The sequence below is a fragment of the Ischnura elegans genome, chromosome 12 (assembly GCF_921293095.1).
Source record: "Ischnura elegans chromosome 12, ioIscEleg1.1, whole genome shotgun sequence".
NCBI lineage: Eukaryota > Metazoa > Arthropoda > Insecta > Odonata > Coenagrionidae > Ischnura > Ischnura elegans.
In genome coordinates, this window is record NC_060257.1 from 72,986,630 (window position 1) to 73,012,892 (window position 26,263).

Genomic DNA, 26,263 nt, shown 5'->3' on the forward strand with positions numbered 1-26,263 from the left:
GGGCATGATTTGCATCAAATTGCTGCAACAGTTCAATGTTTTATTTATCAATAAGTTTTAAAACAACTATGGTTTCACTGAATAATGCTTATGTGTTGAGAGAATTCATGGATAGGGGAACCAGGGGCATAGCTAGGAATTAAGGCTAGGGGGGGTTTGAGGCGCCACTAATACTGAAGTGCCAGGGTAAGTGGTAGGTGCGAGGTGCCCTCCGCCAGAATTTTTTTAAAGATAAATGGTTCAAAATGTTGAGTTTTACGGCCTTCTGAGGGGGGGGGGGTTATCCCCCAAATCCCCCCTCGCTGCACCACTGAGGGAATATTATTAAACATTGCACACAAATTCATTTAGGTATCTCATAGTAACATAACTTTTTTCAATTATGATTTTCTAAACGATAAATGTGATGAGGAGAGCAAGGAAGCTTAGTAGGTAAAGTGCATAGCTGTTGATCTAAGGGTCCTGGATTAAAATCCTGGGAGAAGCATTTGAGTGCCTCCAATTCTCAAAGTTCCCTGTGGCCAATGGAAAGAAACTAGCTTCCATATCCTGAACATGAGACATTCACTAATTTGTGCTAGGCTTAGGGTGAGCTCTCATGCCACCTTTTATTCATACCATCGTTCTTATTTAGTAACGGATTGAGTGAACTGGAATTAGTGTGTCAAATAAGTCTCACCTTTTCCTCCTCTGAGGGGTTATATGTAGAAATAATTCTCATAGTCTCCATACGTGGAAGATGTTGATAGAGGAAGTGATCTCAATCTTGCTTGGACTTCATCCAGCGGTCTCTTGTGTTGCAGCAACAGGAGTGAGGATGTCGGCCGATGAATGTGATTTGGCATGCAGCTTCTGTTGAGTGCTGGCGATCCTAATCCTGATGACTGAACTCCATATAGAGGCGCAACCTAGAAACAAAAGCATCACTCACATATTAGTTTCAATTGTGGTCAGAATTTTTGAAAGGAATAAAATAATAGGATAAAGAGAATAGAAGAAAATAGTAAATTATGTAATCCTTTAACTTTAAAGGTGTGGAATATAAATTCTTAGCCATGAGTTAAACAGAGTGAAACATGGAGAAAATGATAGCATTTCCAAAATTTTAAACCAACGAGTAAGTGCATCTACCAGGCAATTAGTAGCAAGAGCCTGGGTTGGGGCTATAACTACCTCCGAAAGTTTTTCCCTAGTGCGACTACCCGCGCTACATCTGCTGAGAAGGCCACTAGACCAGGGGAATCTATCCTCTAATACTTACTTTTCATATAAAAAGTTGTATTTAAAAATGCCTGCCGCTATTCAACTAAATTCAATTTTCAGCATTATGGGAGCGAAGCTAAACTAAATAGCTTAGTGAAATGTATGCTTTTGCGAAGCGTGCCCAGTGACCACAAAACACCAGTATAGGCACCCGCATACCACCTCAGCAACCGCCGAGGAAAATTTCTGTTCTCTAAAAATTTGAATCCCAATCCTTTCTCTTTCTACTCTATTGTTATCGATTCCCCGAGTTTTCTCTATTACCACTAACTTCCCGAATATTCCTAGCCATTCCCGACTTCACCGATTTCAACCAACTTTTCACGATACTTCTCGAATTTTTCCGATACTTCCCGACTTTTCCAATAATTACCGAATTTTTTCGATACTTCCCGAATTTATCCGATCCTTGCCGACTTTTACCGATAACTCCCGACCACCCGTTATTCCCAACTAAATAGTGGGCACAATGAATTCGGTACAATACTACACTACTCTGTATTTAATCCCTATCAATGATTGTCGTTATAATCGAGCTAACTTACGCTTCTCGCCCTCTCCCACTGCCTCTGGTTGAGCTGTTGCTGTAGGTGCGCGTGTTTGCACGCCGCTGCTGCCCTCTGGTGCTCGGTGGCGCAACCTCCACTGGCGAAGCGCGGCCGGTGGTGCGTCTTGGGCGTGCTCTGAGAGATCCTCAGCTCCTCCGCAGAGTCCTCCTCGTCCGGAGACCTCTCCAGAAGCCTCTGCGACTCCCAGCGTCCAAGAGAGGGCGTCTGCGAGCCCTCGCCGACCGACTTCTCCATCCTTGAGTCCTCGTGTTCCCTCAAAGCCCTCAGGATGCTCTGCTGCTCTGGGTTCCGACGGAGCAAGAAGTGGAATCCTTCGGCGGGGGGACGCCTGCCACGCCATCTGTACTTGGAGCGGGGAATCGTCCGGGTGAAGCTTCCTCTCGTATTCTTCACCTTTGCAGACCTGCGATGGGGACAACAACATGAAAAGGGATTAGGGCTTTTGGCATAAAAATAAAAACTTACAGGCGTCTGGCGAAAGCTAACGACTAAAAGCAGTGGACCAACAATCGGGGGATCCGGGTTCGAATCCCGAATTCGAGATATTTTTTTTCTCCGGTATACATAAATTAACTTATAAGAACTTATATTTTCAGGATCATTTTGATTTCGACCATGGTTTTTAATCGATCGGAAAGAAATGTAATTAGTCACAAAAATTATCCCATCACACAACCACCAATTAATGACACCAAGTAGCTGATATTCTATTGTAAGAAGACGACGTGAGATTAAAAAAAATACTGTCTTCCGTTAGATATGACTGGCTATACATAAACGATGTTCCAACCAGCAAGAGACGATAACTTGGGGGACAGTTACTTTAATTCCACTATCAAAGATAAGGGAAAATAAGTAAACATACATTTATCTCGAGTTTAAAGTTTTTTTTTCGCATTCTAATGATAAAATTCAATCTTACCTCATAAAGAGAAAACTGCTCCACTCGTTCTTTGCTGTTGTAACAGTTGAGGAGAATTTGAATAAGTTCGTCGACTGTTGTCCGATCAGAGATCAAGATGCTCTTGTACTGCGACTGGAAGGATAGATAAATACAAATATTAACCCACATAAATAATACTAGCAACAGAATTATGTCAACATTTCTGAGATTGCTTTGCAATTTTCATGATTTGATTATCATTTATAATCCTTGTTTTTAAGAGATAAAATGGCCATTTATAAAATTAAAATTTTCAAATGTAGCCACTGGCATCCAATAAAATTATAAAAATGATTGCTCTTAGGAAAGATTTAGAACCGGAATCGAAACATTATGGGACAAGCCATAAGTATTTTGTGCTCTTCTCTTGAAAAGTGAACAAATATTTCGACTTACCCCTGTCATAAGGACACTGTCGTAGATTTTCACGAGCCCACCTCTTCGAGTTTGCAGAGAAAACCTGTGAAGTAAGAATAATTAATTAAGTATTACGATTTTAAAAGCAAAATTGTTTTATTATTTGCATAAATTTGACGATTCAACTTTCTAAATACAGCCGTTAAAGTCGGTTACCATCTGTGCTGTATGAAGAACTTAGTTAAGATACATTTATTGAAGAAACTATTTCTAATTGAGGAAGTACATTGTAGTTAAAATTGATTTTACAATTATTTCTGTATAGTCATGTTTTATGATCGAAATAGGTCCCTCATTGGGTAAGTCCTTGCTCTTTTCATGAATAACAAAGGTCTTGATCAAACCAAGCATAAATCTCTGGTAGGCAGGGAAACTAAAGCCATTAAATGTGGTGTGGTTATCATTTACCGATCATGCATACACATGGGAGCATTATTTACGGAGTACAATGCACCGTAAAACTAATTGGTATGGATTCACCTCCGATATTTATTGATGACTCACCTGGAATCCCCGCGCGGATGACACGACTGAAGCTCGGCTGGTCTCGCTTCCTCGTCCAGCACAAGAACTGTATGGTTACCTGTCGTGGGAAGGAAATATTTTCAACAATTATAATTACGCTCTTAATTCTTTCAACTTAACAAGAAGCTAAAATTAATTACCAAGACGAATTCCATCTCGACCGGAAGTGTTTTTTTCGCCACAAATAACTTGTTTAAGACCAACATTTTCATTTTGAAAATTTGATAGGTTCTACTACACAGACCCTGACAATTTTAGATGATAAGATAAGCTGTACATTATTATTTTCAGTAATGCTTCACAAATGCTGAAATTCATCCTTTGGTGTATTTAACTTTACAAATGAAACAGTCGAATGGGAGTGATGCGACCTATTAAGATGGAATACTGAAAAGATTGTTTGTTATCTTCGCTTGAAGCTCACAGTTGGCGCCAATGAAGCATCTATTACGCAAAAAGTGGGAAAACGAGTGGAATAAACAAGCAAGCATGTGAAAACGTGAATTTATTGTATAATTTACCAGGGAATAAGTTCACGTACGCAATTTCAATCAAGAGATAAATTAAATTTTTTGATAATATTCCCCTGAAGTGATTTTTAGGGCTGAATTTTGCTCTCATTTTCCTTGTAAAACTGCGCGAAAAGAAAGTTTTATAAATACCACTAAAAACCTTCTTATACCAGCAAATATTAAAATAGGACAAATAATATCAATGGAATAATTTAACCTGCGACATATGTACGTATTCATGATTTGTTACTGTCAAATAGTGAAAGCTTGAAAACACGATAGAATAGATTCTTCAGAAAGAGAAGAATTTAATTCAACTTGAAAATTAGATTGTTCCTTCTTAAAATTGTCATTAGTTCTCGTATCTGTTAATAAGTAACGATTGTTGAGATCTCTAACGAGAGCGGAGCTACTTTTTACTGTTCCCTGCAGAAGCAAACGTAGGAATTGTAATTTTTTATCCCCTATGCCTAATCTTTACTTATTTAAAAGGTAATTTCTTTATTTAGGGCCTAAAATTTTTAATTACCTACCGAGTTCAATTAAACAGATAAAGAGTAGATATAATTTTAAAAAAAGGCAAAACATTGGTTGCTATCCCATCATGATATTTACGTTCTCTTTTGATGGGTGTGTGTTGAAAAAGTTGTATGTTTTGGCCTAAAAATTTATATACTTCTGTATTTTCATATATGCTGTTATTTTTTTCTCTATTTACACTTAAATTTCCTTCACATATTTTTTTACAATGCGTCATGCTAAATGAGATATTTATGATGCATAAAAAATTAATAATTTTTTTGACTAGCGTTGTAAGTATTTAAATTTAAAGATAGCAGCTTCCACACTGGTATTAACCACTGGAGCTACCTATAGCTCCTTTTTTGTTACCGAAACTGTAAATTTTAGACATTTTGGAGTAATTAAGTTATAATTATTATGACTCACCAAGGCGACCTCCTCTGACGCCGACCTCCATGGTCAGGTAAAAGAGGTTGGGGTCCCGGTGCCTCATCCTGTACTTCCCCAGCAGCGCGGACACCACCTGACGGCTCGTCGTGTCGAAAGTGACGCCCAGGGTTTTGTATTCGATGTCGGGGCGAAGGCACCTTGCGTACACCTTGATCGTCGTCTGCGAGGAGAACCATGAAATGAAAGAGAAACGGTACTATTATGATAACATTTTTTGAAAATTGGGAAATGTAAGCTCGAAGATTATCGCGGAGTTGATCTGATGATTTCCGCAGTTTCTTCGGGTTTTCAATGCGTCCGGTGGCTTTTGTTTTGACAACATCAAAAGCCAACGGACGCAATGGACGAATTTGCTTTTGCCAACAAAAGCCAATGGACGCGATGAGAACCCGAAAAAAATGCAGATATAATTTAATAGATGAACTATTAAAAAGATTCTTTCTTGTGAATCGCCTGCTACAATTAAATCATTTCAGTTAGTACTATGGTACATAACGACATTAAATTATTTGTTTTCCATGAAAATTGGTGCCTATAAATTTTCTCGCCGTAATAAAAACTCATAAGTATTCTAAAACTACAGGACAAATGCTGTCCGAGTGAAGTATAGAAGCGTTTGTCATTTGATACGGTGGAGAATGTGAAAAGGAATTCTTAATGCTTAAAGGGGATTAACCAAAACTATTTCATTCATGAGGTAGTTTTATTGGAAAATTATTTTTTCATTCTTCATCACTATAAAAACACGAACTGAGAAAATCAGTGACTTGTATACATCCGCATATCTGGGTTTAAACATATTAAGTCATCACCAACCTCAGCATCCGATTAATGAATTCACACAGTTACAGCCCAAGTCAGTAAAGAAACATATTGAGCTTGGATTACATCAAATCACTGATTCATTTATAATGCACCATGTTGTGGTAACGATTAAGGAGTCCAAGATCAACAGCATTGAGTGTCGTCAAGAGTTTACGTCTCGAAATCATTAGACACGTATTGAAATCCGCCTGAAGTAAACATCAATCAAAAGCAGGCACTGATGATTTCCAAATTGAACAGAAAGTGAATCCTCGCCACCACAAACTTGACTTACGCACAGACTAACGCCTGGGATATATTAAAGGAAATTAAATCGAAACTTGAAGCTTGTACGTGGTGGAAGGGCTCCATATTTTTTATTAAATTTTACACGTATATTATTTATTTACATTGCCAAATTTGACGTTATTTAAATATGTTTTTTTATGTAGGACCACAGGTATACATTGTGTTACCTATATAAAGAGTATTTATGCCTTTCATAATGACATAACAGCCAAAAAAGACAGTAATTTTTTAAATAAATTGTGGAGGTAACGAAGTGTTTATCGTTGCTAAGCAACCGAAGGAGACAACGACCTCAGCCGCACGGCCGATTACACAATGATTGCTCCGGTGATTACCACATGCTGCCGGAGACGATTTACCTCCCGTCTACTTCGAGTGGCATTAGCCATGTATGTGTGCGCAAGTGTGTGTAGGACTAATGAACGATTCCTGCGAACAGGAGAGCGGGGCGGAAGAGATCCTGCCGAGTCACATCCTCGACAACGCATTCCTTCATTCGTTTCGACGTGATTTTTTTTCCACGCGTGATTCGAGATACGCTTACCGGAAGCCGTACGGGAATTAATAGATTCAGCGATGATGCCGTAGGAGTCTCTGCCGAGAGGGAAGAAGCTTAAGCCCAACGTCCTACCCTCATCATAAAATCAATGATCTGCTGGTTAATTTTTACCTATAGGATACATTGTTACAACGGGCATATATCGTTGAGGTTAGTGACATTACAGAGGGACGCAAAAGATATTTTGAGCTACCTATAATTTTGATGAATCCATGCTAACCAAATGCAACCCAACTTCACTTACAATTACCTTCAGCTTCATGTATATATATATATTGTTTTTTTTCTATTTTTCCCATTTTGTGAGATTTACCTCTATATTGACGGAAGACTCATGCTTGGTGGGTGAACCAGGGCTCGGGCCCCTTGGACCACCCCCTTTGATCCGGCCCTGAGGCTAGCGTAAAAATTTGGTCAGTTATCTCCACGTGAGTTAGTTTGCGTAAAAAGCAGATTCCTAAAATGCACGATCAGCGGCCAGGATGGAAGCGGTTCAAAAGGAAACGACGCGACGGTTGTGAAGCTGATTGTCGAGGCGACAATTTAAATCGTTGTGGGAGGCAGTCGCAAGGTGGTAGATTAAAGAGCCGTGTCATACGATCGGGGGAAGAATCTTATTTCGCGTGCAGAGCGATGCAGAAAGATACCTTTCTGCACGCCTTGACGACGGCGCGCGTCCCTTGGGCACAGATTGCAGACGTCTCGACCGGTGGGGAAGTGCTGACTGCTTGCAACGTGTGCGCTTGAAATAAGAGCCCCCCACCCCGTGTCGGGCGTACCCCACCCTAACACGTGGCCACCCACAACAGATAAGTTCTTCTATCACCAGTATCCTAGCGGGTAAAGCGCTCCGTTGCGGAATATAGTTCCCAGGTTTCAAATGATGAGTGAAAACTTCGGACTGCCCCGAACTTGAAAACATTTTTTCTTGGATATCCAGAATTTTCGACACTTTATTTAATACTCAGGATTTTTAAGGAAGTTAAATAATTAAAATTAGACGAAAATGCGCGAAATGAATAATCTTAAACAATTAATCAAAAATGGGTGAGATTGCGCTTTTTGATATTCGCTCAAAGCTCTCGTATAATTAAGCCTAAGGATAAAGTTAATGGGCAAAATGGCTCAGGGTAAAATGTTAGTTAAACGAGGGAGAGGAAGGAAAAGAATAAGATTTTTAGATAGACTGAAAGGGAGTAGGCCTTATCGTGAATTGAATAGGGGGGTACACGAAGGGAGGGGATACTGCTTAATACTACTTAAATACTATTGTTCATTCTACATTGTTACTCATTTTCAGGGACTACAGTTTTAATTTTTTTAGGCATAAAATTCCTTCAATTTTTTCTCTAGGCAATTAGTATTTTTGTTTTATATTTTTCATTTCCGCATTTTAATAATTTTGAAGTTGGCCTAATTACAGGCTTATTGCCGTATCGGCAACCTTACTTCTCTGAATGGAAATAATTTACTGTATGAATATATTATTATTTGTATTAATATTTTCATTTTTCCCTCTTGCTATCTTACAAGGATTTTTCACAGTGAACGGACCAAGTCAAGTTCAGCTGTGTTTTGTTATTACTTCCGTAATTATTCTATTGAAAGGAACCGTCGGACAATATGACAGGTGTCCAGGATGACTGACTTTTGTATTTTTGGTAGAGTTTTCTCCAAGTTTAGCTTTTTTAGCTGGTGTAGAACTTCGCACGGTGTGATTCCTGTTGTTGTTATCACTATTGGGCATATATCTACTGACTGCATCTTCCATAAGGCTTTGATCTCTGCTGCTAGTTCTGCATATTTGTTAATTTTGGTGGATTGTGCTTTCTGTACATTATGGTTTAAGGGAATTGTCACGTCTATGAGGGTAGTGTGCCGTTTTATTTTGTCTATTATAACTATGTCCGGTCTATTGTTTTTAATTGCTCGGTCAGTTTTTATTTCTGCATTCCAGTATAGTTTGCACTCATTGTTTTCCAAAACATCAGGTGGATGGTATTTGTAGTATGGTTCATTGGTGTCCAGGATTCTATTTTTTCTTGCCAGTTCTTGGTGCATGATTTTAGCTACATTGTCATGTCTACTGGTATATTCATTTGCTGCTAGAGCCGTGCAACTTCCCATAATATGCTCTATTGTTTCAGATTGCTTCTTGCATCTTCTGCACTGATCGCTGTTTATGTTTTCTTTTAATATGAACTTTCTGTAGTTCCTCGTCAATATTATGCGATCTTGAATGGCCCTCATAAATCCGATTGTTTCCCCATATATATTCCCTTGTTTCAACCATATATTTGAAGCCTCTTTATCTATGTGTGGCATGTTTAACTGATGAGGATGGTGCCCATGAAGCTCTTTACTTTTCCATTGATTGATTAGTTGTTCTGTAGTTTGATTCGGGATGTCTAGTTCACGGTTGCTTAGATGTAGTGGTGTGTAGTGAGTGTCTGTTTTACATACTATTTCGAAAAGTTTGCATTTGACTCCTTTGCCATAGAAGTATTGTCTTAATATTATTATTGTTATTTTATATTTTTTTATGTTTTCACAGCATTTTTGCTGGTTGTAGGCGAGGTACGGGTATCACCAAGTACTCTCGTCTCTTTACTCTATTTTGAAAAATTTTCTGACAATCCGGCAAGTATTTAAAATTGCTGCTTTTTGTATGGTAATAAACAAGTTTTTCGGCAGTCCAATAGTTTGAAGACCTTGATGGAGTGAATGAGGCACTACTCCTGTGGCGGAGATAATGATGGGTATTATGTGTACTTTATCTGATTTCCACAATCTCTTGATTTCATTTTTAAGTTCTTCATACTTTTCCATTTTGCTGGTGTAGGCTGTAGTGATATTATGCGAATTAGGTACGGTAATGTCTATCAAGTACGTTTCATTGTGAGTTTTATCTTGTACTACTAGATCAGGTCTATTGCTATGGACTGTTTTATCGGTAATAATTGAACGGTCATAATAAATCTTACAGTGGTCGTTTTCAAGGATGGTTTTAGGTGTGTACTTATAATAAGGAACTCCATTTTCTATGAGTTTATACTTCAGAGCTAATTTCTGGTGTATGATGTTGCATATTTGATTGTGACGGTGTAGGTAGTCTTTTTGAGATAAGTTAGTGCATCCACTTGTGATGTGCTGTATCGTCTCAGAGGCATTATCACATTTTCTGCATCTGTCATCCAACAAATTTGGGTTTTTAATTATATATTTTTCATAATTTTTTGTTTTCACCACCTGGTCTTGTATTGCGATCATAAATCCTTCTGTTTCTGGGAAGAGTTGCCCATGCCTGAGCCATGCGTGCGATGCATCTTTATCGATTTCAGGGGCCTCCAGGGCATGAGGGTGTCTTCCGTGAAGGGATTTAGCTTTCCATATTGACATTTTACTGTCTATAGTAACAGTGGTTTCACTAACTTGCATACTTTCGTCAGATAGGTTTAACGGTGTGTATTTATTGTCTGCGTCACAGATAGTTCTCAGGAGATCCGAGGTAGATTTCTTGCTGAAAAAATATTTCCGTAACTGAGAAAGTTGTGAGTTGTGCTGATTCTTGATGTCTACGATACCCCTTCCACCAAATTTTCTGGGCAACGTGCTCCTCTCTATATTTGAGCTTTTATGGAGCATATTTTTCTCCGTCATTTGGGATCGAATTTTTCTTTGTAGGTCGTCTAGATCTGTTTGTGACCATTTGATTATACCAAAGGAGTATGTCAGGAGAGGGATGGCAAAGGTATTAATTGAATTAGTGAGGTTTCTGCTGTTCAATTCCGTGCGAACAAGTTTCTTGATTCTATTTTGGAATTCAGTCGAAAGTTTTTGCTTTATCGTAGAGTGGTCTACTCGTCTTGCTTGTTGGAATCCTAGGTATTTATAGGTATCTCCCTCATCCATGGCCTCTATTATTTGCCCATCCAGTAGTGGAATATCATTCCTTTGTACTTTACCTCGGAATATTGTGATAGTTCTACATTTATCTATTCCAAATTCCATGTTTATATCCTTAGAAAATATTTCAGTTAAACGGACTAATTGATTTAGATTATTATTGGATCCTGCATATAGCTTGAGATCGTCCATATAGAAGAGATGCGATAGAGTGTGGCATCTTGGTTCTTTTCCTTTTATTTTGACTCCATATTGAGTATTATTCAGGAGGTTTGATAGAGGGTTTAGCGCAAGGCAGAACCATAACGCACTCAAAGAATCACCTTGAAATATTCCCCGTTTGATTTTGATATTATTCGTCTGCAAAAGACCCTCGTCAGTTTTTATGTGCAAGATGGTGCTCCATTTTTTCATTACAGTATGGAGACATTTAATAACTTCTGGGTGAATTTTATAGATGTTTAGTACTTCAATAAGCCAGGAATGGGGAACAGAGTCAAAAGCTTTTTTGTAATTATTGTTATTATTATTGTTATTATTATTGTTATTATAGTTATTATTTTTGTCATTATTATTGTTATTATTATAGTTGTTATTACTATCAATATTATTAATTCATGGAAACCTACCCTAATCGGTAGAATATTTTTAAAATACGCCATACGAAAAGTTTGGCCTTCCGGGAGTGATGCCTCATCTGAATTACCCCCGGGTTTTTCTCCTACACTGGATGTTTTCCTATAAACGAGTTCCCTCCCCTTCCGAAACGGCGTTAAGATCGCGCGTGCCAAAGCAGATGAGGGCGTCTGCAGCACGACTTCCGGCGACCCGCCTCCAGGCCCCCCGACCGGGCCCTGATCTGCCCGCCAACGCCGGAAATGGGTCCTCCCAGAGCTGGGGCTAAGCCTCCCTCCAGAGGCCGTCGACCGACACCCGCTCTGGAGATCTCAGCCTTGGCTACGTGCTCCCGCTGGAAAATATTCCACGGGCCTCCCCCATCACAGCTCCAAATGGCTACGACGCCCTTCCTCCCATTAACGCATCCGCCCGGCAGTTTAAAACGACTCCCGCCAGGTAGCCGGGTGGACCGCGGAAGCTGGGACTACGCCACCTAACCCAAGTGGCGTTCGCACGTAGTCCATTCGCAGCGTGCACATTACATGGCGAAACGTTAAGGAGAGTAAAATAGTAATCAGGAGAACATTTTTAAAATTCGAATATGATTCTTAAAAATTGATTAAAGCTTTGGCAGATAATTGTTCATGAATGAATCTCGTTTTTGGGGGATTTTCGCGTTTTTTTCTCTCATTTACACTGACGTTTCGCTTCGCTAGATGAACACTTCCTTGGGGCGAAAATACGCGGAAAACACCCAAATACGAAATTAGAAGAAAACAAAGGAAACACAAAAAAGTGAAATATTCTCAGAGAATTTTCCATTTAATTCTTTTTCCGAATAAAAAAATCCTGCGGTGTATGAATTTTGTCTGTTGTGGTGATGCAATTTTGGAGCACTTATATAAGTCGAATTAAATGGGGAAGTTATTGAAGGTAAAGAAAAAGGTTACATACTACTGGGGGAGATGAATAAGTTAATATCTGTCAAGCGCATCGGTTCAATTGTATACCTCCATGAGAGTAAAAACTACTTATAACTTACCCTCTAATTCATTGGCCAAGTATTATGGCAATTAATTCACCATGTCTTCTCAATAAATTCAAAATTTTTAGTAATTTTTAAGTTTGTAGTGTCTTTCGCTTCTCTCATTTATGACATTTTAAACCTTTAAGCCGTGTCCCAATTGGCCATTTGGCTATGCCAATTCCAGGATTTAGCCATGACGCCATCTTGGAAGGATGTCCCAACTCGTTAGCCAGCATAAGGTAGGGAATTTAGGCAGCTAACGCGGCCGCCAGATTTAGGCATCGAGGAGTGCATCCTTAACTTTTCCAATTATTACGCATTCATAATCAATTTAAAATAGTTAATAACTAAGCCGGTACATAAATAATACCCGTGGAACACTATAAAGTAAAGTTATTACTAAATACCCCAGTTTGGTTTGCGACTATTGCAATATAGTTATCCACAAAGTGAGGCCTGAGCAGGTGTTATAGATTACTGAAAAGTCTACTGCTAAGCTCAGCTCAGAGGAACACAAAAAGTTATTGGAAAGCATTTTTTTATGCTTATATTTTATTGCTGATATGCTTTTGAGTGATGAAAGAAATAGTGAGGCCGAAGTACGTGTTATATGCCACTAAAACAATGAAAATACAATAGTACCAGGACTTAATGTTGTATAATTTTAATTTTAAATTAAATTCGGCCAGCATTGACAGGAATGGAAATTTGTGGAGAAAAAAGGTAGAGTTGGGAAGGTTTCACCAAAGCTCATGCTCTGGTCGCCTTTTCACTCCATAATACCACTGGTCAGTGGAATTTGTGGTGAGGGAAAAGCACTTCGATGCGTGACGAGGAACGAGGCCTTAAGACATTCCAAGTGCGTGGCGCTCACGTAGCGCAGGCACGTGGACCATGACGACAATTTGTCGCGGAGGAGATAACGGAGATGCGGTCGACTTATGAGGGTCTTAAAAGTTCTCCAAAACGACACTGAGAAATCGGGAACTCGTAACTTGATTACCGGATGTTATGAAGGCGATGTGCGTTCCGTAACCAACCTTTACTTACATTCAGACATTGATTTCCTGTTTTTCTAGCATAAAAGTTAGGAACTTATCATAGGATTGGAGGATCGATAACATTAAATCATTTGGATGGGACGTAATTCTTATGGTTTTATATAAAAAAACGCTCACGTCAAGCCGACCCGAATGACTTGACTGTAAGATAAGATCAATTTTTTTCATTTTACCGTAACTTGCATAACACGACGAACAAAGTTATGGTAAAAAAAAAACTTTCCGAAAGGCTTGTTGAAATGTTTGAAAAAGCTTTTTCCGATTTATCTGCATTCATATCGATCATTTTCAAGACAACCAATGAAAGTATTAAGTAACCAAGGACTTCAATTAAATATTGCGTGTTGATTGGACAATAAAATTTTAGAGTTCTTCAAGCAAAAATTGAAATAAAAAAGATATTTGTAATGAAAAACTCGACATATATCACTCTATAAACAACAGAATTTTAAAGATCCCTTTTAAATGCAATTTATTATGTAAATTGAGGCCTTCATTAATCTAAAGAACATTAATTTCATTCGCACTAACTATTACAAATTGATTAAAATGCTAATTTGGTGTAGGTAAATGTGAAAATATAATTAAAGGTAACATCTGCAGGTGATTTCTATGACTGCGTGGCATTTGTTGAACATTTTGAACGAATAACTACAACTTTGTTTTTTTTTATTTAAACAAGACCACGATTTCAACGTTAAAGGCCATCTTCTGTTATCGAAGGTGAAGTGATCTTCTGCAGACCAGAATATTACAAAACCCGTAGAAACCATGGTTATGTTTTAATAAAATAATTCGGTTGAAAACAAAGTTTAAATTATTAATTTAAAATGTGACATCTGTTTCTTGAAATAATAATTATCTAGAAAATGAAAGAAACTGAAACAATTACGTGCCACCAGACATGCTTACGTCTCGTAATTGTGGGCAACAGTGGCGGTGTAAACTGGATGAAGGCGTCAAGAAGATGGAGTCCGTCTCACTCCGGGGTGGTTGTACCGAGACAGCAGATAAAAGAGGGAACGGGAGGCGGCTGAAGGGTCTTCAAGTCGTGACCCTTAAACACCTCACGACCTTTGGCAGACGGGGAAGAAAGCAGGCGAGCTCAGCTCGTCAGGCAATTCCGGCGTGAAAGACAGAGAAAGGGGGGGTTGGCGTGCTCAAAGCAGCGTGACTCAAAGCCGTCGCTATACTCTCTGGCTTCTTCGCGAGCGAGTCTGTCTCAGACCTTTCGCAGAATGGCGCGGAGACAGATAGAGTGCGTTTGTCATGGGGGACTCAGCGGTCAAATGCAGCAGTTCCGGGAAACATCTCCTGCGATACAAGGGGTAGGGAGACTTCAACGCGCGCACCTTATGTTCGCATATGGCTCATCTATCGCGATAAAAATGCTTATAGATACAAGCCATGCTAGCGGAAATTGAGAATTTTTAATTACGAACACAAGCACACAAAAAAAAAAACTTTATGGAACCGAGTAATCATTTTCATTGACCCATTATCATAATTATTACTAATAAATTTCCAAATGTATAGATTTTTGCGGAAATTTTCAATTAAATGAAATTCCTTACCAGCAGCCCACATAGGAGCTCGGGAAAAAATACATCTTGAATTATATTGGCGATGCAAAGATTACCGCAGCGCCCCTAGCGGCCGCGTCTGGAATCACTCTAACTCAGACACACATCCTTTGTCGTATTTACTGCATGTGTTTCAACGTGAAAAGCGTGAGAAGACGGTAATTTCTTGAAGATGTTATCGGTTGTGGACGCCAATGAAAGCAACCTCAGGGTTTGTGAGGCCCATGCGTGAGGGAGAAGAAGTTTTAAATGCTGGCCTTGTGATTTCGGTGAGGAAATGGGAGGAAAAAGAGTCGGTGGTTCATGTGCAGGCTTTGGTCCTTCGCACCTCGGCCCTGACTTCTGAGCATCCGTATTCCGTGGATTTGTAGATTGATTTATCTCAAAATTACGGCGATCGGTTATCGAGGGATCAGAGTTCAGAGTGTGGCCGTATTGTTGTGTAACTTTTTAGTACTGGCGCATCATTAACCTCCTTTATACACTTCAGGTGCCCCTGGTAGTGAAATATCTATGTTTTACTCGGGGATTAGAGTGGGTGAAGGACTTTCGTTCTGTACTTCCCAGTCCTCCTCTGCGTCTCAGAACTGCCATATCATTAGCAGTCTCTTGAGCAACCCTTTCGAGGTGATTTCGAATGTGGAAGCACTCACCCAGATAAAACTCCAAAGTGTGGATGTAGTTCTGCTCGAATTTTATGAGCAAAATGTTACCGTGACCTAAGACCAAGTGGCTTCGCTCTTGGCAACCCCGCAGAGGACTGATGCTTGGTTCAAAGGCAGAAATATGTCTATCCCAGCATCTAAGGTATACAGCCAGTCCACTTATGCGGTAAATCCTAAAGCTAACTGGAAAAAACCTTTAGAAGATTTGTACTACAGCAATTTTACTGGTAACAAGTACACAGACAGAGGCAACAAACTTGAAACTGTAGCGAGAAAGTGTTATGAGGAGCTTGAGGGTTGTCAGGTGGTGGAATCAGGACTTCTAGTCCTTCCAGAAATTCCTTGGGTGAGAGCAAGTTTGGATGGAACAGCTTTGGTTGATGGCAGGTTAGTAAGAAATGTTGAAATTAAGACAATTAAGGATGGTGAGACTTTGACGGCAGCTGAGTTTTTGGATCAAAGAGCAGTGAAGACCTTGGACAACAATGTTAATTTGAAGAAGAATACTGACTATTTTGCCCAAGTTCAAATAGGCATGGCTTTGAGTGGCATCCCAGAATGTGATTACATTGTGTATTCTCAGGCTGGTAATGATTATCTTAAAGTACGTGTTCCTTTTCATTCGGATTATGTATTCAATCTCTTAAGTAGATTGTGTGATATTTATTTTGATCATTTTCTTCCTCTAATGATGGAGGATCATTATGCTAACTCTTAAGCCTCTCGTGAGGTGCTTTTTCCTTCAATTTTTTTCTCCTGACATTTGTCATAGAACTGATTTTTTTAATGCAAACTGAGTCAACTTATGTTTACATGTTTGTTTTTCAGTTTTAGTGTATGTCATTGTGTTTTTTTGTATTCTTGAACTATTTGATTTGTCCAGAAATATTGTCTTCACCTAGTTTTTTTTTCTCTTGCTCAACTGTGATGTTATAGTCTATGTATTTTGATGTGCCAGTATTAAGTTACCAGTGTGAAGTTTTATTTTCATTGTTTTACTATAATATTTTGTATTTTACCAATGTTTTTGATCCGTAATGCCAAAGTAACTTTATTTTATGTATCTAATCAGAAAATATACTAGGATATCTGTTGCAACTGCTTCATTTATGTTTTTCTCTCTCAAAAGCAGTGTCTGTGGAGAAGTACGTGGTTGACAATTCCACATGTAAGTTAATATAACACAAAACAAGGAGAAAAGACAAATGTTGATGAACAGTTCTCAGATAAAAAGTTCTCAGTTCTTATTCACAGTTCAGTCTCTCTAGTCACAAACACAATACTTGCGTGTAATAGCATTACATGAACTTGTCAATATTCATGATTGGAGGTCCAAAATTAGTTAATCAACACACAATAAAAAGAATTTCATCAGCATATGGGAGTAGCGTCCATTATATTGGACCCAGTATCATTTCATATGCCCGCAGGCGTTGAATCACTCTCTCAACATGACCTCTAGCTCTGGCAATGTCAGCATCATCCTTAGATAACTGACTTCTGAAGAAATTGAGGGCGGATGAGTCTTAAATTTCTCTGCAAGAGAGGACAATCTTACTTATGCACCTGCAAAATTACATTACTTCAAGAAAATAAATTCAAAAATATCTTACCGGGCGACACTTATTTTCAATTCTGTATTCTTTGTCCAACATCACTCCATCTTGGTAGTCACTCCATCTATCCAACTCGCAGCTATCAGTAACAATAAACTTGTCCGAGGCTCGTCCACCATATAAAGAACTTATCTCAGTTATTAGTCCAGATGGGGCAATGTCAAGATTGACCTTCGCAGTGTGACCTCTCTTGTACTGGGAATAGGTTAAAATTCTACATTTGAGACACTTGCATTTTTCTATAGGAATTTCCATGCAATCCAGTACAATCCGGGTGAACTTGTATTTTGAAAATGATGATGGTAGGTTGGCTCGCGTAGTAGCTTGATCAGGCCAGGGTACCACTGACTTTAACACGCGTGCTAGTAAAGGACATGTGTGCTTAAAATAATTTGTGGTTGGGCACTCGTTTTCCCATCTTCAGTACTATAACCCACTTTTGCCGTAAACTTTCTTCCTTCGGAAAAAATGGAAGCTTACTTCGGGGGCATTATAACTTGAACACTGTGGAGCGCTGCAGTACGTGGTGTTTCTAGAGTTTTTCTGGGAGTGCGGTACCGAAAATAATCGTGGTCCATGATTTCCGCAACGTAAACAAAGATATAGGAGCAACGAATGTGTCTGAGTTAGAGTGCTTCCAGGCGCGGCCGCCAGGGGCGCTGGGGAGAATCTTTGCATCGCCAATAAGGCACGCTGCCGTGTAAGTTTTAATACGTACTTGTTTGTATAAGATATTACAATATTTCAAATGAATTTATTTTTGCTCGACTCTTTTCGTTGTCCCTACAAAATTTTCAATAAAAAAATAAATTCAGACTAAATAATGCAATATCTTATTTAGCTAAAATATTTCAATAAAAATTAATTGGTAAGAATATTTCTTGGCATTATATTTCAAATTTAACCCTAGAATATAATTCATGTTAACACTGAACCCTTGAAACCCGATTTCTCTAAAATAAAGCTCGGACTATTTTAGCAATATCTTTCCTCAGAGAAGCTAAAATTTGGATAAATATTATTGCAGCGTGCTTTCGAGAATAATAGCAAGAACAGCTTAAAAAATAAAACTTACTCAGATACGGCACAGCCTTCAAAAGATGAATCAATTTTTTTCAATATCGCATGATATTATATTCTTCAGTGATCTTTTACGTTCGGTGATTGCTTGATTTAATTAGATTTATTTCTGAGTAATTATTGCCATATTATCTGACTAAATGAGTTTATTGCTGCAAAAATCGAATCATATCAGTTCCCCAGCTTTTAGCGATGAGTAACTGCCAGCCTGATGCAACATGCATCACTAAGCTTATATCAAGTTACGGTAAAAATTACACACCTCTTCCCATACTGAAAATCACCACAAATCCATAAATGTTATACTAAGCGGCAAATTCATCGAAGGCATTAAAATTCGTGTTACAGTTATGACGGTCAATTACCAACGTCCGGAGACATATCACCCTGCTTATGCTTCAAACCGAGGCACGGTTTGACTCTTGCATGCTAAGCACCAAATGGTAACGACGCAAAAATCGACTTCTTCCTGACATGCCACAAAACGTGACTTTACATCTTTCACGCTGGCCATCATAGGCCCATTTTCTACTTCTATCCTACGGGTTGGTTTAACATTTACACGGCCGTAGGGAGTCCCTCGCGTGTTTGTTGCCAAACACGCACCATGTTGCCCAAATTCATGCCAATTACCTGGCCTCTAGCTTCACGCAAGCTCATTTTTCCACACCCCCGTGGCTTCGGCTCCACTCGTTGAGGACAATTCATTTCCGGGGGTTGGATGCGGGCGGGTAAAAAAAATGTGCTCGCGCTGAAAAAATTGACTGCTACAATCCGAAACTAAACATCGTTCCGCTCTGATATGTTTTCGGCCGAGTCCTCTCACGGAAATCTGAATTATAGGTACTGGACTGGAAGAGAAAACTGCAGTACCGTACGCAAAAAGTAAGGAGATTCCAAAATCTGTGAATCAAATTTACTACAATGAAACCAACGCTGCATTATGCATAAATTGACGTAAGATGATTGATTAATCAGATTATACTCGATCTTGAATTTTAAACTTACCTGGCTGCCAAAATTTTCATTTTTTAATATTCAATGAATTAGATTAAGCGCTATAGCGATCAATTGTTGATTTCAAATTAAGGAATGTAATTGAAAATTTGTTCAAATTAACATAGCAAACCGCTTCCAAATTGACTTCTCTCGCAATGAGTGGTCAAAATTTTTATTATTTACTTTAGTCTAGAAGTATTTAAATCCGATTTTGATACTAACTCCCATATATTTTTTTTAACAGAAGGAACCAACAATATGCTTATAGATAAGAGAATTATTTCACCAATCCAGAGGCCATTTAAAGATAGCTGCAAACCTCAAATAGTATTGCCACTTTAGATACAACATACGGAGAAAATAAAAAGTTTATTTTGTTACCGTAACGTCTATCTTGCAAGTTTATCTTGTTCTTAATATAACTTTTGGTTACGCTGATTAAATAAGACATTGAAATGTATGCATTTAATTTATTATGGCACCACGCTTTTCGTTGCTACAACAAAATTGGATAATGTCGTTGGTTGTAACAAAGAAATATTGCAATGCCTTATATAACAAATATTTATAACTTCCACCACATCGCGCCACACATCATACAAAGCTTCAGGCTGTGGATTCCTCTGTGGCGGGATGCGGCGGACGGGTTAGGTCTCTTTACAAGTTCCTATGGAATGGAGGTAATTGTATTTCGTGCGAAGGAGGTGAGGAGATTCCTTCATGACTTGACCGCAAGACGAGAGCGCCCTACAAAATGACCGCAGGGCGCGCGGGTGGATATTGGAACTCGAGTTCGGGAATGCCAGAGACTCCAACGTCTGAATCAACCTTTATTTCTCTCCACGCTATCGGAAAGGGGTGAGGGTGAAATTGTCAGAAGGGCAATCACCTCTTTTTTTTACTGAACCATTCCGTCCAAGTTTTACGGGCCTCGACGGAAATAAAAGGTTGAATGGATCCATTGGTTTGAATGGGGCCGTGGACTAGAGGCGGGAAGGGCAATGGGACACTTATCTAAGACCTAGGAGAGGAGTGATAGTGTAGTTTATAGGAGAGAAAAAAGAAGTGGTGGGCATTCCCAAAGTGATGGGTAATTGGACAAGTCAAAGTCCGGAACATAATCTCGTCGTGTACCACGTCAATTTTACGATTCCATGGAAGAATATTGAGCTATGCTCCAATTACACCCACGAAGTCTATTTGCTATAAAATATAAGGTTCAGTGATAACAGAGGCCAAGGTATTTCGAACTAAAACGTTATTTGTACTGTCAAACGTAACGGTACAAAATAGAGCATGATAGTGCTGCCCAATCAGATACAATGAGATCATTAGTCCCATGAAAACTTGTGGAAAATTACGGAGGTAATATAGAGAAAATAATTAAGTGTTAAATATTTGAATAAATAAATGTGGCAATATATTAATAAAATTATTTTAATAATCAATAAACTATTGTTAAGCTAGAGAAAACCGTAGAAAGACCCGTCCGTGTAGTGGGAAATATGTTTAATATTGATATAATTAAAGTTTATAAATTTATCGCGATAATCACTTCACCTACGCTAAAAAAAAGTTTCTAAACAAGTAGATATCTTGGACATACCCAAAACCAGGGTCATATGGTTTTTTGACGTGCATACAATGCGCGTTTTGTTTTAAGTAACTATCGTTTTGAAATATAAAAAACAGTGAACTTTTAGTAACAATTTTGTCTATGCATATAAGCCCACACTTTGAACTACTTTTCCACGTAATTTCCACCAATATTAAGGCACTTATTATATCGAAAAACGATATTTTTTTACATCGCCGTCGTAGATAATTGCCGCCTGAGTTGACAGTCATTGCAAAATTGTTGTTTTTACGCTTTCATTGCCATGATGACTCTGACCTCCTAGATATTTCTTCAGGTGAGGAAAAACGTGGCAGTCACTTGGCCAGGCGCTAAGTCTGGTCTGTATGAAGGATGATCTATTTGTTATCCACCAAATAATGCAATGAGATCTTGAGTTCCATTGGCTGCATGTGGATGGGCACAGTCAGGCAACAAAACCATCTCTTTACTCAGCATTCCTCGTCTTTTGTTCCGTTTGATGGACGACAGAATTTGCTTAAGGTCTCACAATATCTCACAGTATTTATTGTATCACCACGAGGCAAAACTCCGACAACATAAAACCTTTTCTCTACCAAAACACGAGTCTACAACAATGTTGCTGTGGCTGTCAACTTAGGCGGCAATTATTTATGACGACGGTATACAAAAGCTTGTTGCTCGATATGATAAGAGCCTTGATAGTAACTGAAATTACGTGGAAAAGTAGTTTAAAGTGTTTTGTTTTTACGAAAGGATAAAATTATTACAAAACGTTTACTGGATTTTTTTAGATTTCAAAACGGTACTTACTTACACAACGCGCCCCATAAGATAAAGTTCAGGGTAGAAATATCTTCGGGCAAAGGCGGATGGACTCCTTTCGGTAGATCGACGGCACCCTGCAGTCAGATCCAAAGAATTCACGTCGCCCGATACGGCTCCAGCCCCAATTTGAAAAGGAAATTCGATCCATCGGAAACTTCAGACCCACGCGGAAGATGCCGGGAAAAAAAGGTCGTTTCGGCGGGGGACCAGAATGATTGCTTTCCCCTGTTGCGCGTGCGAAAACTAAACCGGCCGATTTCCGCCACGTTCAACACGGCAAAAGTTAAAGGCGGGAGACGGGAGCATCAAAAGAAAACACACAGAAAACATATCGGGTATGTGTGGTTGAATTCAGTCATGAGGAGAAGAGAGAGCATGCTCTAAATGTGTTGCCAAGACGTCAAGGAAGTGAAGTTTTGTTTCTTTTCTGCGTGGGACCGTGGTTGCATCCCACTAGTGGCGTAACTAGGAATATGCTTTTGGGGGGGGGGGGGTTGAAGGGCCTTAAGGGGTGATACCCCCTCCAAGCAACAAGGGGGTTCTGGGAAAATTTTTGAAAAATGGCATGCCTGATAATACATTTGACATCATTTTTGCACTTAAAATTTATCTTTAAGCAGATGCAGTTACTCTGCGTCAAAACTTGACAATAATTTCAAATGATTTTCTTATTTCTCTGGGGGGGATCTATCCCCTCATCCCCCCCTATAGTTACGCCACTGCTTTCCACAATCTGACCCCCCTTTACGCTCGCGAAGGGTGGCTGAAAATCAAGGAACGCCGAACTCTCGCAGTGCTGCAAACCGGGTGGAAAATTTGGAAGCACCGTGTTCCGTGCTCCATCCTCAACAGCATGGCGCTGCTCAGCGATATCCACACGTGGAACACGCGACATGGGGGAAACAAATTTCTGGTCCCAGTCAATAGGTCCTCGCGTATGGCGGGATCATTTATATGCACGAAGATGATCCGACAGCTGGCAAAAAAATACAATGTGGCCTAAGTGCATTATAATATAAATTTATCTACCACCATATTACTTTTCTTACTGATACCTGTATTCTTTTATTTCCCTATTGCTAACCTTGTAAAGAGAGCCCTGGCTCAGAGGAAGAGGAGGCCGGATTGTGGCCTCATCTGAGCAAGATATAAGAAATAAATCAAACCGCGAATCATTCTAACGTTTCTGGATCTGGCAATATGATAATGTATGCCACAGCTTTTTCTCATTATTCAAATCCCATTGTGAATTTTCTATTCTGAATGCTTAGCTTGATGTAAGAAGGAAAAAGAGGGATGTTGATGACAATTGAGTCAGAATTAGGAGATGAATTAAAATTAATACCTCTTCAACAGTCCTATACGCACAATCGAAATGAATTAACCTCTGTTAATATGTGGTCAATTTAATTAATATACTTATACATGTATCCACACTGCTAGAAAGAACCCTGAGTAAAAGCTTTTGCACCATTTTAGCAATGTTTCATGATAGAGCCTACAAACCAAAACTACTCGACTCGGCATTCCTAATGCTACTCAAATCACTCGAGTCGTGTACCAACTACTCGACTCGAATCGAATTTTCTAGTACTCGCACATCCTTACATTTAACACAACTACACGATGTTATGCACAAAGTGATTAGAAGGCAGGCAACACAGAGATGATATGAAGCGAAATACAATAAAATTTTAGAGTCGTGTGCAAACAGTTGTGAAAAAGCTGTTTTCGTATATAATTTCTTTTCAAAACATTTCTCCGTCTTCTTCCCTCTGCAAGCGCTTGATTCGAAGATTAAATATTTGCTTGAATGCTTCTATACTTTATGAGAAGACTTTTTTTCAGGAAACTGCATTGACATTAGCTAATAAATGAAGGTAAATACGCGAAGCTTGGTTTAAGTCAAAACTGATAGATTTTCAGTAGGAATACAAACTGAATAGTGTATCTGAGGTCCCTAAATTAAAGGTTAAAAAGGTGGAAAATAAAAATTCTCACAAACTGAGACTGATTTTTTGCCAGTGCCGAGGTATTGCAACCAGTTAGCGAGAAATGAACAAGAAACAAAACACACTCGTACACCGGGGGAAATTGGAAACGTTACGGACCTGCGGCTCCTTGTTCAGTTTTAAGGACAATACCGGAGAAGGTACGAGAAAAAAATTGACGAAAGTCCATCAGATGAGCTGTTGTAAAGATCGAATAAGAACGGTATAACGGAAGAAGAAAAAATTATCGGATGAGCGTACGCTAGGTTACAAAATGACTCAAGGCAGAAAAACAGATCAAGTAGTTACTACAGGGAATGTGAATTTCGACGGACGGATTGGGAACAAAAGACTGCTGAGGAAATTTCTTCCGCGTGAGGGACTTTACCAGGTGTGTACAAGGGAGTTCAGTTAGCAGCGTAAAAAGAAACCAAGAGAAAAAGGAAGCGTCTCAAATTTCTTTGCTAGGTAGTTTTACGGTGGAAATACGTACGAGATAAATTGTATCGACGTTTTTTTTTCCTTCACCGGTACGAAGTAATCGATGGAATCATGGTACCGTAAAATCTCTTTAGTGTCTTGCAATGAAGATACACGGTAGATTTTTCGTTTTTATGTGAACAATAAAACGAAACTTTGGTAGTTAGTTTTTAAAATGATTAAACGTTTGATTCGCTATGATTTCGTATAAAATACTTCGACAAATATCAGTGATTCAACAAATATTGTTGAAACAATATGTTCCAACATTACCCATCGCATGCTGTTTTCTTGATAACCTAGCTGAATTTTTACAGCAAACACACATGACTTATAATGCCGCTGATCGCAAACAAAGGTAAAATAATGATTTTTTGGACCTTTTCCTGCCCCTATGCATAAATACGTGACTTTTGAAACTGTGAATTGAGTAGGTAACAATCAAAGGAACAGAGAAAAAAATAATCCAAACTTACAGTTACATTTTGTTCAATTTGACTCTGGAACAACTCTTAACGTACGACACTTTCCTTGTAACGAACTCCAAAGAAAAACGTAGGTCATCAATAAAAGACAGAAATAAACGAGGTCCATAATTGAAAGGTTAGATTAGTTCCGAAAATGATTTTTACGATCAGATCAACGTAAGGCTCACGATCTCTTTCAGATAAACTTCAGAAGAGAAGGCCGGCACTATGTTACGAGAGGCCATATCGATACTGTGGTCAAGTGAGTCGATTCAATTAAGATTCATCAGCAGAACTTTGGGATGGTTATGCCGCCGAGTCGACCGCTAAAAAGAAGCCGATATAATGAGCGGATCAGCGCTTTCATTTTTTTTCGTTCCTCAAACCGGCGCGAGGGAGCGTGGGCGATCCTGGGGGGTTCATCTCTGGCGGGCGACCTCACCGGTCGCGTGGGCAGGCTAAGACTTTAACAGCGCGTTGGGTAATGAGATGAGCCCCTCAACTCGCGTGCTAGCTACGCCGAGATCCTCTCCGTTCTGAGATCATGCAACCCATTCGATTCACGATCGGTATGACGCATCGCTGAAAGTGATGGTTGTTAAAAGGATGCGCCATCGGTTTTCGCGGGAAAAATGGCCAACGGCGCCACCATCGCACCACGTGATATATATTCCCGACGGGAAGGTAAATAATGAGCAACAATGACAGTTCATTCACGAATCGAAACTTCTCCGGAACTGCGCAATTAATAAAGCAACTCATAATTTCGGCCTTTGCAAAACAATCACCTCGTTTCTCCGAAGGTATTAATCAACTATTTTTTCCTTGAAGGTTAAAATGCAGGGAGAGGTTCGATGGAGATAATGCTGCAAAGAGCATTGATTTTTGGTTACTTCGCCGCTTTATATCACTGACATTATGCGTGGCCATGGGCGTTAATTCATAACAAATAGGTTAGAATTGGACATTTTGGATAAAATAGGCCCGGTGTATTACATCCAAATAATAGTGCAATTAATGCTGATATAGGGTAAAATTCCTTCTTTGCATTAGTAATTACTTTTATGGGGACTTAAATGGAAAGTTTCCTAGGTAGCCGGCAAAAAAATCAACGAAGTCAAATAAGTTCACTAAGTACTTTGAATAGAGGTAGCCAAGGTTCACATTTGAATTACTACTTGATTTTTTCTATAATATTGCTATTCACCTCCTACTATGAGCGACAGTTATATTTATGTTGACTAATGTAAGGACTTTTGTTCCTGAAAGCAAAAGAAATCGTAACGTAATCCACTTAACGGCACCAGTATTTCCGCTTAGCAAAGAGAAAACGATCCGGAAGTTAAGTCAGCTGGTTAAATGTTCAGACGATGAGAATTATTTTTCTCCGAAATGAACACAAATGGAATATACCGTACTCGGAGCTTTCCCCAAGACGAACACGACGTAGATTTGCTTTGAAAACACGAACG

At 39.1% G+C, this 26,263-nt stretch overlaps 1 protein-coding gene across 2 annotated transcripts in view; it reads right to left on the bottom strand.

Annotated features, from left to right (window-relative positions):
* Positions 1-689: 689 nt before the first annotated feature.
* LOC124169108 overlaps positions 690-26,263 on the bottom strand; it is a 221,837-nt gene continuing 196,263 nt past the window's right edge. For both annotated transcript variants that reach the window (XM_046547600.1, XM_046547599.1), the window contains 6 exons: positions 5,178-5,361; positions 3,697-3,775; positions 3,172-3,235; positions 2,755-2,868; positions 1,809-2,235; positions 690-908 (listed from right to left, as the gene is read on the bottom strand). In XM_046547600.1, coding sequence (XP_046403556.1) covers positions 778-908; positions 1,809-2,235; positions 2,755-2,868; positions 3,172-3,235; positions 3,697-3,775; positions 5,178-5,361 — 999 coding nt within the window. In that variant the 3' untranslated portion in view covers positions 690-777. The remainder of the gene's footprint in view (positions 909-1,808; positions 2,236-2,754; positions 2,869-3,171; positions 3,236-3,696; positions 3,776-5,177; positions 5,362-26,263) is intronic.